The following is a 20,926-nucleotide window of genomic DNA, read 5'->3' as shown; positions in this document are numbered from 1 at the left end:
TTGCAAGCGGCAATTCAATAATGATGAAATTTACTTTGTGCATGCAACGCGCGTGTGCGCGTGCGTGTGTGTGTGTGTGTGTGTGGCGTGCGCGCTTATTAGAATATATATTATGCCGGTCGCGTTATGTAACTCGTAATATCCCGTTATATAAACGTTCCGTTGCAATTACGTAATGCCGTTGGATGGGACGTACTTGATGGCGGATCGTGATATATGCGTCCGGCTGTGCCATTCGCTTGAAAGCCGTAACGACGTTATTGCCCCTCCCCTCTCCCACCCCTCGTTCCTCCTTATTAGAAGGATTACGATCTGTATCGATAGTCGCGTACCTGTATCATTTTCGCGGTATGTTTACCTGATGATTCTTCTCCGTTACGTTATTATCCGCGTATCATGAGCGCGGAAGAGGAGAGAGTGTTAGAGGCGAATCGCGGTACGTTGGAAATATTTTAACGAGCCGCACCAATCGTCCCCTTAGCGTCACGTTTTCAGCGTAAAATATATTCGGGGAAATCATTACCGAGATATACGCGACTGGTTCATTATGAAAATTGCCGTGAAAATTGTTGAAAATCGCCGTGAGACAAACACTTAACACGTTCGCTCCAACACGACTCATTTGCAGGATTCTCCTGCCCCCGCGAACTATCTCGTATTTTATTTTTTTATCTTTTTACGCAATTGTGTAAAACAGACTTAATTTAATAATGTGAACATGGAGTAGAATATTTTTGCCGTCACATTTCTGTGCGCACGAGAGAGAAAAGTTCGTGCAACTGAACAGGAGTCAGGGATGAAAATGCGACGATGAGAAATGATTTGTCTGTAATATTATAAAGTATATTTGAATCTTCAGCCCCCTGTCATTAAGAGCTGTATTGATGGTCACTTGAAATATGTCTTATATACGAGATATTGGTATTTTATTCAGAGTTAGATCCAAAATTTTCAATTGAATTCTGTGATATATGCGACATTATATCTGTAATTGCGAGATTTAACTACACTGTAAAAACTGATGTGTTAAATTTAACACATATCATGTGTCCCAAATCGTCCACTCATTTATGTGTAAATTTAACACAAAACAAATGAGGTAAAAAATAACATGCATAATATGTAAAAAATTAACATAAGAATTTAACACTTGAATACCGTCAGGAATCACGGTTTGTGTTAAATTGACATATGTATAGTGTTAAATTAACTAAAATAAAACGTTACTTTAACATTTGAGAGAAGTATTAATCTATGGTTATGATGAAATAAAAATGTTAAATTGACATAATCTATGTCTGACAAATTAAATATGTCAATTTAACACAATCTGTGATTCCTAACTGTATTCAAGTGTTAAATTCTTGTGTTAATTTTTTCCATATTATGCGTATTACTTTTTAACACATTTGTTTTGTGTTAAATTTACACATAAATGAGAGTGGATGATTTGGGACACATGAAATGTGTTAAATTTAATACATCAGTTTTTACAATGTAGAAGGACTTTTATTTGACTTTAAACTCAAGTCTGAGTATCTCACTTAAAAGGAGTTTCAAACGACTATATACTATGTAAAATATACGGGTCTAAAAGATGTTCAAGACGAGTATTGATCGTTATTTGAAACTTACCTTAAGTGAGATACTCAGATTTGAATTTAGAATTCGATTTCCTGCTTAGAATTCAGAGTTAGATTTTATCTAAAAAAATATAATGCTACATATACTAAACGATTCAAATGAAAAGCTCGCATCTAACTCTAAATTTACATCTGAGTATTTCACTTGAGGCAAGTCTCAAGACGACTGTTAATACGGACCTTAGAGACATCTGAAAGATATCCTACTTATATTAAATATCTTCAAGATCTCTCCGAGACGTATTTTAAACATATGTGCTGTTTGGAGACTGTATTAAAACTTGGTTGCAATAACTGAAAGAGCAATTGATTAAATAGAAACCTGTTACGGGAATCTTTTTGTTCTTACAACCGAGTTCTTCATTTGCTCCCTATTCTTACCAGGTAACGGAACATTAACTAACGGAATTGTTTTATTCGCATGTGTAATCTCTCTTAATTTCTCATAAGAGATCATCGCGTCACATATACGTGATGTTGGTGGCGAACGTGTTAAACTGTCAGCTCAGTCGGAGATTCATAACGGAGACGTTGTAATATCTTGTAGTAATTCGGCTAAAATTAATATACATCTAGAGAAGACTGATCTCTGAGAACGCTTCGAACGCGAAGGGGCCAATGAGCAAAGTTCCGTCGCAGAGATATCAATATCCATCGTGGTGATGGCGCGAATATTCAACGGAGAAAGGGCGAGAATTGCTTGGCGACTTAAACGCGAGCTTTATTGCTGATTATTTTCACCGTATCGTCGCGACGCGTAGAGGAAGGGCGACAAACGCGGCTCTTAACAAGGCGAGACTTTATCAGGAGGAAAGCGCCCGTAGAAAGAGAGAAACTTGGCCACGATGAGTGGTGGTCACAGGAGGGTATAAGTAATTCCCCGAGAATGCTATTACGTCCTGCTGCGCCTTCGTCGGGGGACGAGGGCTATTTCAACGCGTAATATGAGAGAGGGTGGATATGGGAGGTGGTAAATGTCAGCTATGTATGAAAGAGAGTGCCGCCATAGAGCGAACGTGGCGGCGGACAGAGCGCTGGGTTATCCGCCGGGCGGATGGCGATGGGCAGGGATGGGTTATCCACGATGAGGAAGGAAAAGAGAGAGAGAGAGAGAGAGAGACAGAAAAGGAGAAAAAGAGGAGAGACTCGAGGGACCAGCGATAAATTGTGTGTGTCTTCTGAAAAAATCTCAGGTAACTTAAAATATCGTACGTTTTTTGCCCTAAACGTATGAGGGGGAGAAAGTGCGAGGGCACGAGGGCGAAAGAAGACTCTGCGTCTGCCGGTTATATCCGTTAAGGGTTGCGCGAAAACCGTGAGACCACCTTCGTGGTCGTGTCCCTTTGGAGAATTTTCGGGGTGATTTTGGACTCGGACGCGGAGTTACATACGCACACACATACACAGAAAAATATCATCCTACTGCTAAGAAAAGCGATTACTCAGCTTACTTTCCTCCCTTTGAGTAATGGTTATCTTTAACAAAGAATATTTTCTTGACGATAGTCCTCGAATATACTCATCATAAATTGCAGAAAAGCTCATTAATGTATATATTCAAAAGAATTTATTTTCTCCTTAAAAATATTATATTATCAGATTTTATTGAAGAAAAAGTCGGTTTTCGACTTTATGTAAGCAAGTAAGCCAAATTTTGGTCCTAATTTAGTATTCCTGATTGTGATGCTAAACTTGCTAAGATTTAGAATATATTCTGAGTAAATTTGATGGAGAAGTTGATTATGATAGGTTTGCAAATATATAAACTTATGATATATTCGAAACATGCAACATTTACTTGAAAGCAGTGTGTATATTTCTGTGTGAAGAATAGGAAATTTATTCGCGATGCTCGATCGCGTTCGTAGACGTAATTGCAAGATATTTATGTGGTTTTGTAACAACATCGTCAGATTTAATAATACAAAGTTAGTAATGCACTTTTTAATCAAATTATGCCAGGATACACTTTATATGCTCTGTAATAACATATTTGAAATTATACGCGCTTATATTTCGTCGGTAATTCGATGTGTCTGTTAGAATTTAATCGGAATTTATTACCTTAATTAAAATAGACGCGCATACGCGCGATATTGTAGCTTTATTTATTTACATTTATTCGTTTGTTTTATTATTCATAAATAATACGATTATTGTGCGGGAGAAACGCGCGGAAATTATCGCGGGAGACGGCTCGTCGTCTAAGTGCATTGCGGCGGAAAACATGCGACAGCAACTGCCAATTTGCAGACTTCAATTTTCCGACACGAGGCGAGGCGACGCGACGCAATGCAGCGCAGCGCGACGCGACGCGAAGCGGCGAATTTTTAGGACGAGTTAAAGCGAGGAACCTAGTTTTGTTAATAGCGCTAACTTGATTGCAGAGGACAAAGCCGGCGGAGCGGCCAAGCTCCGTTCACCAACAAGTGCCATTATCGCCGTCTCTCGACTCCGTAACTATGGACTAATTTCGCCCGAAGAGTCGGCTCGGACAGTTAATCGGTTTTTTCCAGCCCCCGTCCGCAAATTCCAATTTTACGCGCAAAGAAATTTGCGAGAGTTAAGCGCAACGCGTAATTGCGTTTCCTCCCCCATGACGACCGCCATGAAGAAATACGTGCGCTCGTGTAATTCGCGAAACTCCCGTCGCGCGCGCTTCAACCTGAACGCAGCAGGTGCGGCACGCTTGGCCGCGATAAATCGGCGATCGCGTGCGAGATGAATGAACAATTTGACGGAATAGGAAATAAAACTCACCGCGCGCGGACAAACTCTGAGTTCCGCGGCGCGCAAAAAAAGAACGACAAAATTTTTCAATTAACCTGCCGCGTTTCCGCTTTTTTCTCCACGCGATGTTTTCCTCGCGCGCATTCGCTTTTTCCGCCTCTTTCTTCTCTCCTTTTTTCAATTCGTCCAAAACTTCTTGAAAAGCGCGTCTGTTCCAGACCACTAACGAGAGCCCGGTGAGGAAACACCAATACCACGGGGAACGGTAAGACAAGACGATCATCTCCCGACACGGAACAACGAACGCTACAACTCGGCCGATTCCGAATCACTGTTGAGTCTGCTCGTTCACCGGAACGAAAAGCGTGTCGAGTCGATTAAAAATGTATGCGGGGCGTGCGCTAAGCAGCGGATGCTTGAGGGTAGGCCTCGGGGGATCAGCTCCGATACTACGAAGCGGAGAGAGAAATGGAGAAGGCGAGAGACGAGCGAGACGAGAGTGAGCGGGCGAGACCGACAGAGAGAGAGAGAGAGAGAGAGACCATATGTCTATCAAGGAGCGAGAAGGGAATAAAATCAATGGAGGATCGAAAGGGGAGATCGCTTGCTGCTGCCAGACAAGCTCGAATATTTCAAGCAACGAGAAAGAGAGAGAGGGAGAGAGAAAGAGAGAGGGAGGGAGAGAGAGAGAGAGAGAGAGAGAGGGGGGGAGAAACGCCTAGTATAAGCATCTCTGAAGGACCATTTCCTCGAAGCTTGCGTTCCTAATCGCATCGGAGTCATCTATATTATTACGAGGCTTCCGTGCATAACCCCCGAGTGCGCTGCACGTTGGATGCAAAGGTCTCAACCTATAGTCGACCTAGTCGACTTCTCTCTTTGGCCTTTCGGGTAGCCAGCCCGCTTACTCTGCCGCCTGCATTCTCCACCGCTCTTATTGCCCGTGGCGAAACTCGCCCTCTTCTCGCCCTGTGCCCCCACGTCTCGACCCTCATTCCGCGCGGACCTCCAGCCGCGCGCACGTGCTTCTCTCGTGAAGCTCTTTGCGGAAATTATCAGCTACGCTCAGTCTCGAGCTGAGCAAATCCCTCTGATCGGTTATGGTGGGCTTGTCGCGCGGCAAAGTCAAGGCAGAAAGAGGCTCGATTTTGCGAAACAATGGAGAGACAAGGTTCTGTTCTTTTTAGTTGAACTTCTTGAACTGATGCACACTGGCGCAATAAGTTAGAACGAGACAAATATATTTGGTTTCACTCTAACTTATTGCACCAGTTCAGGCGGTTCAGCCAAAAAGAACAGATCTATGGTCCTCAGCCGACTAAAAATTGATCCCATGGCTCTGATTAGGTTGATTCCCATTAGTTATCTGGGTTACACTGTAAAAAACCTGCGTACATAGTACGTAAACAAATGTTCCAAAAAGTCCACTCTAAATTTTGTGTCGAAAATAAGTCACTCATATGTTCATTTATGTGTTATTTATATTATATACTAGTCTATACATAATGTAAATAATACACGAATGAACATATGAATGAGTTATTTTCGACACAAAATTTAGAGTGGACTTTTTGGAACATTTGTTTACGTATTGTGTACGCAAGATTTTTTACAGTATACAAAGTGTCCCGAACTTCCATGATGACCTCCTTGGTGAGAACGTAGAACGGATTGAGGTGAGCAAGAAAGTCCTGTACCGTTTTGAGATATCCGCAATAATAGTCGAGATATTAATTAAAAAAGATAGGTGAATGATCACGCGCGATATGATAGATGAGCTGCAATGGGGCCGTCTGCCGTTGTATACTTATATATTATACTTATATATTAAGTCAAACTGAACAAAAAAGTCCTCCATCATTTTGCAAATGACCACATAGATTTTTAAATATTAAAGAAAATTGTTACATATATGATTGTATACCATAATGCATAAATTTTCTTTAATTAATATCTAAAAATCTATATGGTAATTTACTAAATAGTAAAGGACTTTTTTGTTCAGTTTGATTCAATGTATAAGTATATAACGGCAGACGGTGCCACGCGCCCGGTATATAAGGTGATTTTAACGAATCTCGATAAGACATGTAACATAACAATCAGGAGCTTATCAATAATAAAGATTATTAATAGTTAGAATCCGTGTCAATAGTTATCACCTAAAACTTGCCTCCTGAGAAATATTCAGATTTTTATTCAGACTTAGATCCAAGTTTTTCGGTTGAATGGTGATATATGTGACACTTCTATCTGTGTCGCTGTTCAATTGAAAAACTCACATCAAACTTTGAATTCCGATCTTGAGCCGGTACTAATAGTTGTCACCTGAAACTTGTTTTATGTGAGGTACTTAGATTTCTATTCAGAGTCAGACCTAAGTGTCCCTATTGAATTATAATATATATGACATTTATCTTATCTATTATCTGTAATTGCGATTCAACGGAAAAACTCTTACCTCTAACTCTCTCTGAACTCAAATCTGAGTATTTCACTTGAGGTGTCAAGTAATAATTGTTAATACAGGCTCTCGCTTAAAACGAGATAAATAATGACTATTAAATACTGGCTTGGGATCTTATTAATAATTAACAGCTAATAACGTCGCCTTGCACAAACCAGGTAACTGATTGAATTAATCTGATGAGAACCATGGGATAAAATTCTAATCGAACATGCGAGAATACCAGATAAGATCTCTCTCTCTCTTTCTCTCTCTCTCTTTTCTCTGTCGTCGTACTTTTAGAAGGGAAAGAGATCGGTACTGCGTCTATTTTTCGGGGTTTTTATTTCCGACCAGAATTGAACCGGAAGATAAATGTTTCACGCGACGTCAACGTTCGATCTGTGTGCGGCGGCGGTGGCGGCGGTGATGATGGCGATAATATTATTAGCAGGAGCAATTTATTTCTGCGTCGAGAGATTTCCACGCGAATGTTATACCCAAAATGTGCGCGAGAATGCGCTTATTCGTCCAACGCGGCCGAGATTATTTTCATGTTGACTAAATTAAACTGGAACACAGTTTCAGCGCGCGTTCAACGAAAATAACAGACTGGCGATGGGATAGGCTGGGGGGGGGGGCGAGGAGGAAAGGATGGTGGAAGGGCCATGAGGGGGATTAAAAGGGAAAAAGGACGAGCAGATTTTCCGCGTCAACGTCGGACAATAATCGATACGGCCGCCGCTTGTTCTCTACCGGTATGTCGCACACCTGTGTTTTTATTACATTGTAGTTCGCGCCGAGTTTAATTAGAGACTCCACGGGTGGTAACCAAGCAATCTATCTGTAATGTCCCGCGGCGTCAACTCTCGTTTTCTTCCCCATCGGTCGACTAATTAAATAAATATAGGACACGCAACGTAACGCGCGTGTTGTTCTCCGATCGATAACGAGTCGTCCCGTCCGATGACGAACGGCTGGCTCTGGCTTCCGCGAATCCGTACATACATACACAATAAAAATACCGTGAACACAAATCAAAAACCCCGGGACGAGAGACGAACGTAGTGAAGCGAAGGGAGAAAACGAGAAATGCGTTTAATTAAGAACGTTTGTTTTGTAATCAAGAAGAATATAAGGAAGTGGTTGTTAAGTCCGTTCTTAAAGTCAGTCTTTGCAAGGAGAAAGAGAGGGAAAGGGAAACAGGAGGGAGAGAGGAGAGATTTTCGTTATTTCGACGAATTCGCGTGCGCATTAACATTCGGCTTTTCAACGGACGCAAAAGGAATTACTCGAGTATCGCGAAAGCTCATTATAGACAGCTCTAATTCGATCAGCCGTTCTTAAATTGCGCTAATTGCATAAATCGCCGGTCCTTAAAGCAATGAATTTTTAAGCGCGGCGCGTTCTCCCTTCTATCTCATTGGCTTCTCCCGACGCGGGGGACTGTTATTACACTCAACTTTCGAGGCGCATCCTCGGGGTCCCGCCAGGGGTAAATAAGCGCGAGGACCGAGAAAACGCGCAGAGGAGAAACGCAAGAGGAGGAGCGGGAGCAGCAGCAGCAGGAGGAGGAAGAGGAGGGGAAGGAGAAGAAGAAGGAACGTGGGATTAGACGAAGGGTAGTCGTCGCGCGAGGAAGTGAGGTGAGCGGAAAAAAAACAAGGACAACACGAGAAGAAGAAAAAAAAAGAAGCAGAAAGCGGAAAAGAGAGAGAAGAAGAAAACGTCAAGAAGGGCGAAGAGAGCGGGATGGAAGGAGGTCACAGGGGGACAGCGTCCCCTTTGGATGAATATTAAAATGTAAAGTTCCCAGCAAATTAATCGCGTTAACGTCAGGGCATTTTCTCGCGCCCGTTCTATCTCTCTTTCACACGTCCCGCTGCCACTGCTCTTACACTTTTCGTATCTCACTTTCTTTCTCTCTTTCTCGCGCTGACCATCCTGCTTCTTTTCCTCATGTCTCTCTCTTTCTCTTTCTCTCGTCGCGCCAACCAGTACAGTCTACCTCCGCTCCGTTGCTTCTGAATATTCATTAATCTCGCTTTCCTCCGTCGTCCGTCGGAAATGCGCGTCTCAGGCGAAATATAAAAAAAGAAGGTAAATCTCCTTCGCGCTTTTCTCCGTCGTCGTCTCCTCCGTCAGCCGGTGTGTCCTCCACCGTCTCGACTCGGCAACGACGACGACGACGACGGCGCGGAACCGGCACCTCTCGTGCATGATTGCCATAACGAAATTCTCGACGCGTTCCGCGTTGATATCGCCGCGAGTATGAATGCTGAATTTACGGTGTATACGTGTGCGTACGCGCAAGCAAGCTCGCACGGCGCGCCGTGGCGAAATCGTGTTCGGAGTCGCCGCGTGGAATTTACATGCTCATTAAAGAAATGAAGTTCCCGGTTACGGCCGGTTACGCCAAGACGCCGCGACGGCACGTTCGCGGGACTAACCGCGGACTTAAAAATTGCCGGCGAATGTGACGAGGAGACAAACGGGACGCGCGTTTTCGCGTACGTAATACGAGACGCGATGAAATGAAATAAGCAGTTCCACGCAGGATACAACACACGCTTTTCCCACCCGTCGTTGAATTTATCTTAATATCTTTTAATATCTTAATATCTCTTGTGTAAGATAAAACACTCAATTACTGACATCCCTCTCACTTATTGACACTTCGATAAAATGTGTTTTTCTCAGCGATATTTGTTCAGTTTTAGTTATGAAAATCTAGAAATTATCTCTCTTGAAAATATAGTGTGAACAAGAGAGAAATTTAAGGGAACAAATTATACTTTTTCAGACAAAAAAGAATTTGGGAATTTATTTAAAGAAAACTACTGAATGAATATATTTAAAGTTTATGTATGTAATTAATATTTATATTCCAACAAAATAATTTTCAATTATTTTTCGTGAAAAAATGATACCACAACATCCATTGAAACTTCCAGGTTGCAGCTCCTGCGCGAAAATCGTTTTTAGCTTGCATAATTTACCTCTGCACAACAGTCCACTCAAAAACACGAGGAAAGTTTCTTATAGTGTTATAGTTATAATCTCCCGAGCCAAAGTTTTTATTTTAAAGCAACTGAAAATATTTTGGCTCATCTTAAAAGAAAAATATAGAAATTTCTTATTAAAATTCACTTCTATTTTATCTTATAAAAAAATAACTGAAACGGAGGTAAACATTCTGGCCTAAGAGACTATACCTACGACACTATTTTATAAAACACATTTTACATTTTCTTTACTAGACTATTGCGCAAACACAAATTATGCGAACCAAAGAGACGTGCAGGAGTTGCAGACACGAAGCAGAAATGAATATTACGTCATCTTCGTGCAAAAAATAAAAATAAATTCTTCATTTAAATGTAAATATATTATTTAATTACATATACTCATCAAGTATACTCATCCAACACTTTCTTGAAATAAATTCCCGAATTGCACTTTCTGACTCGAAAAAGTAACTTGTCCTCTTAATTGCAATGTTGGTCACAAAAAATCCAACTTTTTCTCGATTAAAGAAAACATCAATATTTGGGTGTTTTACCCTGTAGCTCCGCGTGCGCAAAATAATTCTGAACTTTCGAGGGAAAAAGATATTTCTCAATTTTCCGTTATCGTAGTTTACCTCGTTCTTCAAATTTGCGCAGTTGAAATTTGCTTTGCAGTTCGCTTATTTTTTTCCCAAGTTCTCGCGAGCTCCCGAAAATCGCGATTACGATGAACAATCCACGTGCACGTAGTGCCAAGTAACAGCACCCCTCCCCCCGCTCTACGACGCCGCAAGTTCGCCACGGGCGAAGTCCGCTGTGGCCCCTTCGTCGCGGCCGATTTACCGCAAATGGTTGGCCGCGCCAACCATTCCAGCCTCTTCAACCGCCAACTGTTCCAACGAGACATAATATTATCGCTGTGTTAAGTGCATCTACAGAAGTGTTTGGCCGCGCGCGGCTTCCACCTCGGCTCCCATGCGCGAAACGTGTGTGTCGCATGCGTGTGTGCGCGTGTATTGACTCAAGGAACACGCGCGAGACGCGGCAGCCGGTAACGCGCGCGAAATAAATTCCGCGTCGCATTCTCTCCGCGATTGTTTCAAGTACGCGAGCGGATTATCACGGCGCGACTACTGGGCGGATTCGCGCGCGGGGGAACAGCGTCTCGTGTCACATCTATGAAATCTGGATTGAAATTTATTCGGCGGGGGGATAAAGAGAACTTCATTATGGATGGAGCTTTGTTACTCCCCAATTACGGCAGCCTTTGTCGTCGAGTTTGTTAAAAGCTTGAAAGCGCGCGCGCGCGTGTCGCTGACGCGACGACAATGCCGATCGGACGGAGAGACGAAGTTAATTCGATACATGTTACTTATCGTAATTTACGCTAATCGTACAGAAACTCACGACAGCTCGCGTGCGCGCGCCAGCACGTGGCACTCGTTGCGCGCGCGTGATCGCGGCATCTCGCTCGAAATCATAAACGTATAGGGGTGAATGGGACTAGATGGCCTATATTTTAGAATTTCGAAATTACGACTTCTCACCCGAATCGAAATTTTGATCCCACTTTCAGCCTCACTATTCCATTCAACATTTATTTCGTCGCTAAAGAAAATGAATAGGGAAATTTCGGACATCATCAGAGTAAATTATATCATTAGATAGAATTAAACTTACTTTGCTAACTTAACTCCTACTTTGTAGAATTCAAGGTTTAATTTTGATTATAGGACCAAAATTTTGACTCGGGTAGGCAACTGATTGTTATGACTGATTATATGATAGAGGCAATCTTCTTCTATATTTTAATGTCCGCTACGAACTTGATAAACGTATATATTTTGCTTTATATTAAAAATTGTATTAAACAAAATACAAACATGCAATAACATAGCCATCTTGTCTTGTTGCCAGTTGCCCAATAGCGCAGGGTAAAGAAGGCCACGTATAAAATATGTATCCTGATTAGTAGTACTAGAATCTCCGCGAGATGTCTCCACATCCCTTCTATCGGCCTTCAATTATTAGGCCAACTTTACCTCGCTGGAAACAATTACATTCACATCCCGCAGCACCCTCGACCATGTTGCATTCACGCACGCACGCGCGTTTAAAGTGAACATTCCCGCCGTTGTTCAAATTAAATCACTGTCATTTGGAAAAAAAGGAGAAAAAAAGAAAAATTCGCTCGCCAAAGAGGCTACAATAGAGGGACAGGAGTATTCGATTGACGTTACTTCATTCCCATTATAATGGGACGTGCTACAGAGAAATGGCATTAAAAGCGCCGTGCAAAGCACGACCGACGTTGCGTATCGAACACAGGTAGCCGGCGCAAAAAACTGATTATGTACGCAGCCGTGTACCCGATATCGCTATCGTCCCCCTTCGGAATTCACCTCTGTGTGTGTACGTACTTCCGTAGGAACATCGGCACGTATGCAAATCGCCCGCGCCAACGTTTAAATCGCATCGCGCGGATCCGCCCTGCACGTATTTTTCTCTCTCTCGAACGAGACAGATAGAGAATTAAAGAAAAAAAGAGAGAGAGAGAAGGGGGGGAGAGATGGGAGGAAAAGGGAAGGGGGATGAGTGGGTGGTCGAGGAGAAAACGAGATAGGCGAGGGATAGCAAATGAGGGGATTCCGCGCGGGTAACTCGATACACCGCCGTCGTCATATTTTTACGGGCGCTGAAACGAAACACTTAAAACGCGGCGGCGGAGGCGGCAGTAGCGTACACGCGTTATTACATTTACGCGATAGATCACGCTAATTGCGGGCTACAGCGTACGGCGTTGCTCGTAACTTACGCAGTCCGGTTACGAGCTTTACCGGGGGCGGCCGAATCGCCGGATACGCTTCGCGCTAATCTCCGCGCGAAAATTACGCGGGATTTAATTTATTTTTCTGTTTTCTTTTCTTCGGAAACGTAAGGCCTGACGAGAGCCGCGCCGTTCTCGTCCCGCCTCTCTCCCCCTCCCGTGCCGTTCTCTCGCGGTGATTTATAAATAGCTCGAAATTACGCGACAGAATTCCATTCGCGTTCTCGAAAAAGAGCCGCGCCGCCAGCCTCCTGACGACGACGATAATGACGACGGTGATCACATCCTTCTCCGTCGCAATTCCGGCCGCCGCACGCGAGAATTTGGCCGTGCGATCGACTATTCGCAAGCTTCCGCGAAGAGGGAATTTGGCAGCGGCGGATAATAAAATCGTACGTATAACGCACGGGTGGACGGGGTAATGGCCGACGTTAGCATTGTTGAAGGGTGAAGTATGCGCGGGGCCGAGCGAGGAAAGGAAGTGGTGCCGCGGGTTTATGTTTCGGGTGGAAAGCGCGAAATACTCGCTCCGGCCCGACGGAAAATCATCGCGAAATGGCGCAACCGATACTACGCGAGCCAATGAAAACATCACAAGAAAAATTCCTCGGTTATCAGAACGGAATTCCGCGGTTATCGGCAGTGTTCGACTTCGACTCGTTATCATCGACTCCAGCATCCCCTTAAAGGGATGCCGGGGTGGATGACGAACTTGAAAAATGCCGATACGCAGAGGCGACCGTCACTGACACGATCATGTAAATGTGTGCTGCTTTGCTTGCTACTATGCCCCAGCAGCAAAACATAACCACGCATATACAGAAATCTCTCTGCAAACTTCTCGTGTACTTTTCAACTTCTACATTCGGTTAGAAAGACACAGAAATGTGCCTTGAAATTTTCGTAGCATTTTATAGCGCAGCAAACACACGTGCAGCAAGTTGCGGAACTCTTGCATCAAGTAAATATTTACGCCCACTGATAAGTTGAGATGCGAATTTTTAAATTTTTTATCGTCTTCTTCACATATTGAGCAATGCTCCAATTTATTATTACACGTACTTTTAGTGTGAGAGCACTTCTTTGCAACCAATACGACGTAAACTTTACAGAAAAAAGTATTTGTTGGTCAAGTTTTTAAGTATGACGTCTTCTTAACCCTTTCTCTTAACCAACGGAATATATATATTCCAGGGCATATGTTTTCTCCACCGTTAATAATAATTGAATAAACAGCTTCTTTGACATTCAGAACACATCACCACTTATTATCGTGTTGGGACAAATATGCTCTCCCAAAAATCTCAGTAAAACATCAATGTCCCGGCTCTACCCTCTTAGAGCCAAATATTTTAATTTCCTATCTTTAATTTTAATCCTTTAACTTCCTTACTAAAATTACATCATATTCCTGTATTAATGAAGTGAAAGAAAAAATATTTTTTTATCTTGTAAGTAAAACAAAATTGGTAACGAAAGGGTTAACAAGCGTACATTGTCTGAGATATAAATCACATTTGTTCTCGTTTATTTAGGTTATATTTTGTTAGTAATGACTCCATTACACAAGTGAATAATAGCATTATTCTCTCCATTACAGGAGTGAATAATAAGTATCGCTTAGAGCAGCAAATTGAAAGTAACAAATCATTTGTTTCCGTTAATGGGGTCATTTGCTGTCGCGTACCAACAAACCAAATTTGTCGCGGGTACTGGTGTTCCGTTAAATTAGCAAAACTTTTTTTCTCAGTGTGTAACAGCGTAATCAAGCGCGAGGCCGCTTTGTGTTACGCGAGGCCGATGTTTGCCAATCGCAGGTGGGGGGCGATTTTTGCGCGAGATATGGGTAACCGATGAAGGAGTCGCTGCTTTCGGCAGCAGAGTCAACGCGCCGTTGTGATGTAGCTGAATGAACGAATGGAATGCGTTCGGCCGAAAGCACGAACGGCGACGTGCATTATGAAAGTTTCAATATGCTTATGTGCATACGTGTGCCCGACTATAACAGGGTTAGTGGGTATACCGAAAGTATATTTTGTTATGGCAACCCCTCGCATACACCCTGATTACGAAGTTCCGCATATCTAAACCTTCCGCTGGTTCATATTCGTGCGATTTGCGCCGAGTTGGAAAAGCGACTACGCACGCAGCAGTAAGTACGATGATGCCGCGAGAGCAATAAACACACGCTATTTTCCCTCGCCCTTCCTGAGAGACGAAATTTCAATCCTATTTTCAGTTTTGCTATTCTATTCAACACTTATCTTAATATTCTCGAGTCTACATCAATCTCTTTTGATTCTATTTCACCTAAGAGATTCTAAGAGATTCTCTTAAAGAGAAGGTTTAAATCTAAACTGAAATTTGAGCATCTCAGTTGAGATAAGTTTCAAGTAACGACTGTTAATAGGAACTTTGACTTGGGCATTAATCGATAAAAATTTTGTTTAACTAAAATAATCGGAGAATGAACTATTAAAATTGATCAATCGTTATGTATAAAATGACAAATAATTTAATTGATTGATAACATTAATTACTAATCAAACTGTTATGATTGATTATACATTGTTTAATAATAAATTTTACCAATCGATTAAATTATTCCTGATTACATATATAACGATTGATTAATTTTGATTATTGATTTGTCGATTATTTTAGTCAAAGATAATTTTAATTGTCTCGAAGGCCCATTTGTCTCATGCGAGACAAGTCTTTTTATTCCGAGTTGGATCGAAATCTTTCAGTTGGATTACAATATACGTGACATTTACATGCATTTATAATCCTGATTCAAATTCTAATAAAACTCTGATCTGATTCTGAATTCAAATCTGAGTATCTCACTTGAGACGAGTTTCAAATAATAGTCATTAATATAGGCCCTTAGAGAAAATGAACAATTTATTTTGTTTCTCGATTTAAGATGAATTTAACACGTTTTTTTCAGAATTTTACATACATTATGATAAAACAACAAAAAATACTTTTCTCTTTATTACTTTTTTGGCAAAATATCAATGAAAAATGAGAGGACGACAACACTCATTTTGACTAGATTGTGTATTTACCTTTAAGATTGAACATCACGAGAAATTGGAGACACGCGAATTGCAATTCGTCGCGGTTAGTGAACCGTTGGCTGCGAATCTACGTTAGTCGCGCTCGATGCATGTAATGCAGAAATCATCTTGATGTACGCGCGTCTCTTATGCATAAAATTAACAACTTACAAGAGGATCTCACCAGCTGAGTATACAATCGCGATGCATTAAAGTGCTTTATTCAACGTGACGAACCAATTGCGGCTGGCTGCGCGACGGTGTGTGTACGTGTGATAATACGCGTTAAGCGGCCACGTCGAGATTCGCACGAGGCGGATAACAAGTGGAAACAACGAGAGTCGGAGAATCGAAACTTTCGAAAAGAAAGTATACTAATTGAATAAAGCCAGGTCTACTAAATACGCGAGCTAACGCGCGAATCTGTCGTCTCTCCATCGATAGCGAACTTGTTTAATTATTTGAGAATAATTATTCGAAGATACACTACTTCTTAAAAGTGAAACATCACTGAAAGCAGTAAATATACACTGATCTACAGTTATAAATATAGCACTGAAACTGTTCAGTACTATATTTATAACTAATATCGATGACTACTATTCACTGATTCAGTGAATAGTCATTCAAGAGAATAAGAATTTTTAGTCATATATTTATCTTTTTCATCTGTTTCATTAAAACATGTATAAACAGTGTAAATATGTACACTGAGAAAAAAATTTACTAAATTTCAAAAACGTTTGTTTAAATAGAACTTTGAAAATATTTGTTTAAATTAAGTAATTATTTTCTAAAATTAAATAAAGAAGTTTTAAATGTAAATTTGTTTCTTTCATTTTAGAAAATAATTACATAATTTAAACAAATATCTTCACAGTACTATCCAAACAAACATTTTTTGAAATTTAGTAAATTTTTTTCTCAGTGTATAAATAGTATGTGATAAAACGCAAATCAGGAAATTAAGAGAAACATTTCAGAAACAATGTCTTTCTGAGTATGCAATAAAGCATATTTCTGCGACATACAAATGAAATTTGTTCGCCACTCAAATGCCATATCAGAAGCTTGCAAAAGTTCATCCATTTTTTATTCTTTCTTATTAATAATTTAATAATTAACTTAATATATAATAATTTAATTTAATAATTTTATTATTAATCACTTAATTTAATTATTCTTTTATTAATAATAGTGAGACAGAATACTCTGTAGTAAGACAGAATACTCTGTATTCTTGCTATCGTTATCTACCTTTTAGTCTCATTTCACATCTACATGCAGAGAATATTAGTTTTTCACATAAATTCTTTTTAATTTTACTATTTGTTTTTAGTAGTACAGAAATAAACTATTAGTAAGATCTATTTTGCTAAGAACATAATAAATTTCCTTAGAAACATGACAAATTTTTTAATAGCACATTTCAGTTTCCAAAATATGAATATACGGGAACGAAACGATAGTAAATTGTTACGATCTACTTCTTTCGATTACAAAATCCTACAGAAATTTTTACACTAAAATTCTCCCCGTGTATAAAGTAGACTCACTTTCTGAGCAAATAAAGTTCTCGACGACAGACTTTGGCAAGCTTCTGATAATTAAAATGCTCCAATTTAAATGAGAATATATGTCACAATACCTGTTCACGTTGAGATGCTGCAGCCTGCTGTTCGCGTACCAAGTCGCATCCTTCCAGTCTTCATCATCGACACACACACACACGCTTCGACTGACCGGCGCACCGACGACGCGTCTTTGTCGCACCCACTGCAACACGAGAGAGAGAACGATTTCACAGCGATTTTCAGATTCGCGAACCGACGAGCACCGCACTATACACGTCCGTCTCGCCCGACGCATGGAGACAGTGTGAGTGAGGGCACGGGCGCGCGACCGCAACATAAACACGTAACGACGTAACGCGCGACAAAAAGTCCCGGAATCTGTGTAAGAAACGTAACGGCCGTCGGGGCAAAATGTAAACAGACAGTACGATACAGTCCGCTCAGAAGTTTTTGCACCGGGAGCATCGAAATAGCAAACCAGCGTATTATACAGTCCGCTCGCAATTTTCAGACGCGTTTTTTCAGATTCAATGGATCGTTCAATCCATAGTCATCAGTTTGGAAGCATTTTTTTTGTATAAAACTTTAAAGTTTAAAAGATAATTTTGATGGAAATTTTTATACACAAAATTGAAATGGAATATTTTGTACACGAGATTAAAATGAAATCTTTTATACCATACTGAGAAAAAAATTTACTAAATTTCAAAAAACGTTTGTTTAAATAGTATTGTGAAAATATTTGTTTAAATTAAGTAATTATTTTTTAAAATTAAATAAACAAATTTATATTTAAAACTTCTTTATTTAATTTTAGAAAATAATTACTTAATTTAAACAAATATCTTCATAGTACTATTCAAACAAAATTTTTTGAAATTTAGTAAATTTTTTTCTCAGTGCACACACGGAAAAAATACATTCTGCATAAGGTTTCATAATATTTTTGTAAAAAGAATAAATTCTCCTTTTTTGAGTATGTAATATAATGAGCTTAAATTTAATCTCTTGAGTTTTAATTTCTTAAATTTGTCTGTCTCTGATGAGTATATTTTAAGACTATTATCAAGAAAGTATTCTTTATTGAAAGTAACTTAAAAGAAGGAAAATGAACTTAGTGATCGTCTTAACAATAGAATGATATTTTTTTGTGTGCAGGGATTAGTGATGTTATTGTGTAGCCAGGTGACTTTAAAACGTCCAAAAGATCCCTACAGTTTCTCTAGTCAAAGTTAGGACAAAATATCATAATTTTTGATTGGTCTGCATTCTGTCCGTCATTTTTAGGGAAAAAAATGAGAAAAATTCTAATAAGAGTGAGAGAGAAGACACGTATTAATAGTCGTTACTTGAAGCTTGCTTCAGGTGAAATAATCAGACTTAAATTTAGAGTTCGATATAAATTTTTCATCTGAATCGCAATTATGAAATAATGTCGCATATATTATGATTTAATATGAAGAAACCTTCATCTAACTAAATTCATATCCGAGCATCTCACATAAGACAGGCTTCAATTAATAGCTTAACTGAAATGACGGAGCACGTTGTAACTTCTTTCTCTCACTCGTTCCTTATGAATGGCGGACGATGTCCTAACTCCGACTTAAGGAACTCTAGATCTCAACCCCTTGCTTTCGGCTTCTGCAATTACGTCGAACGACGATTCACGACTAATTGCGTAATTTCGATCTTCGGGAACACGCGTCCGACGCGCATCTCGATCGCGTACACTGTTATTATAGACCACTGGAGTATAATTGATCGAGCGTTGTTACGAAATGACGCAACCCCGGTGCAACGGCGGCGCACCGCCAGAAGTGGGCTCCGCAATAATTAACCAGTCGTTGTAATCCGTCGTTAATTACGCGCGGATTCAGAGGAAAATAACGCGTCGCGCGACAACGGGCGGCGGGAGGAGGAGAGGGGAAAGGGAGCGCGAAGGGAACGATAATTATTCCGTGTTCCATCATGCACTCGGCCACCGCGTGTGTCACTCGCGTGTACACGCATACGGGCGCACACTAACGCGCAAACACGGGCGATTAATTATCCCGCGGCCGTCTTACGATCTCTCCCGCGTACCTGCGCCCGAATGCGCGCACAACGTTCGACCATTAGCCTATCTCTGCTTGCGACAATGCGCGCTAATGTTCTTCCAGCGCGTGGATAACAGCGCGCGGCGCGTGAGAGATATAGCGCGGGCACCAATTCAACTGCGCATATTGCGGCAGGAAGTGGCCGGTGATACTCTGCGGATGTGTGCCCGAGGCGTTGCGATACTACCCGTTGAGAGTCGCAGAGCTATTTTTCCTTTGTAAAGACCCCATTAGTTGCCGGACAAACAGAGGATACGTGTATATGTCAGAAGTTGTCAGGAGTTCGTTGGACGATTTCTCTTTCTTTTCATCATAAAAAATCACTTTGCCGATCAATAACTCATCTTTCGAGGAGACGAGAACCGATAAAATAATTTTACAAACGCGGGATCGAACGTCCGCCTGAAAAGTGGCAGAAAGTGATGGATAACGACGGCAGACATCGATGATCGACCCTGCCACATACATTGTTCCATTATTATTAATAAAACCAATATATAAAAAATTTAATAACACTTTTGTAAGCCCTTAATATAACACACACTTATCTCCAACTTGACACATGGAAAACAAATAAAATCTATAGAGTAAGAAAAATCATTGTGACTCAAGTCTGATAATCGAACGTTCGGAACATGACTGGAAGTGATTAAGAGAAACAACTAGCATGGAAGCAAAAGACAAAAATCTGACTCAAGATAAAGTTGTTCCAAATTTCATTAGCTTTCACTAAAAAAAAAAAAGTAGAAATTAGTTCAAGTTTCGAAGCCACAGCCTTCGTTGAAATATGAAATTTTGTTTTACCCCTGGCATGCGTTTTTTCCAAACAATGGAGCGTAGGCAATATGAAAGGATAAAAGTGAATGAACGTCAATAATGAACGCGTGCACGCATTAGTAGTGTATGCCGCGCATACGCCGCAACATGATACGGCGGTTGTAGCGCGAGGGCACTAATTGTTAGATAGCCGCAGTTATACGCTATCGTAGCGTGCATTATGAAGGCCAATAGGAGTACAGCCGCGGCGTGCGCTGCTCTAACGGGCAATTTCGGTTTGGTGAGCGAAACTTGGGCGGCTCGCCCGAAATGAAACTGCAATCGCATCGCGTCGTGGCCGCGTACTCTCGCGAGTTCTTTCGCGGCCCGCGCGACCCTCGGCTCTGAACCGTTGTCTGAACGTTCGGGATGCTCGTTTCCACCGCGGCTACTCCGCGGAGTTTCCCGGCGAAAGAAACGCGCGCTAATTCAGTACCCGGTGGGAGCGTTATCAGTCCAACTTTCGGCCAACTGCAGTTCGCCCGAAGAGAGGAGACACTTTCCCCTCCACCACCTGTCTGCCTGCCTACTCTCCGCCGTGTGTACACGCCAACTTTCGTACTCTCCTCTTTCCTTCGCACGAGCCGATAGCGCGTGGCCGCCACTCCCGTTCGCGTAAGTTTCGCGCCGCGCGACTTTTCGGAGAGTCGTCATGCCGAAGGGGTGAGAGAGAAAGGAGAGAGAGAGAGAGAGAGAGAGAGAGAGAGAGAGAGAGAGA

At 41.3% G+C, this 20,926-nt stretch overlaps 1 protein-coding gene across 1 annotated transcript in view; it reads right to left on the bottom strand.

The window, feature by feature from the left end:
* The window catches only part of LOC116849301, a 94,442-nt gene extending 76,540 nt beyond the window's left edge, over nucleotides 1-17,902 (bottom strand). The window contains exon 1 of the mRNA XM_032826293.1: nucleotides 17,368-17,902. Within this exon, the coding sequence (XP_032682184.1) occupies nucleotides 17,368-17,630 (263 nt within the window). The 5' untranslated portion in view covers nucleotides 17,631-17,902. The remainder of the gene's footprint in view (nucleotides 1-17,367) is intronic.
* Nucleotides 17,903-20,926: the final 3,024 nt, after the last annotated feature.

This window comes from Odontomachus brunneus, unplaced genomic scaffold (genome assembly GCF_010583005.1).
Source record: "Odontomachus brunneus isolate Ranch 3 - 2012 unplaced genomic scaffold, Obru_v1 Obru_scaffold_110, whole genome shotgun sequence".
Lineage (NCBI taxonomy): Eukaryota > Metazoa > Arthropoda > Insecta > Hymenoptera > Formicidae > Odontomachus > Odontomachus brunneus.
Note: the sequence above shows the minus strand (reverse complement) of the source record. Positions and strands in the feature narration are given on the sequence as shown.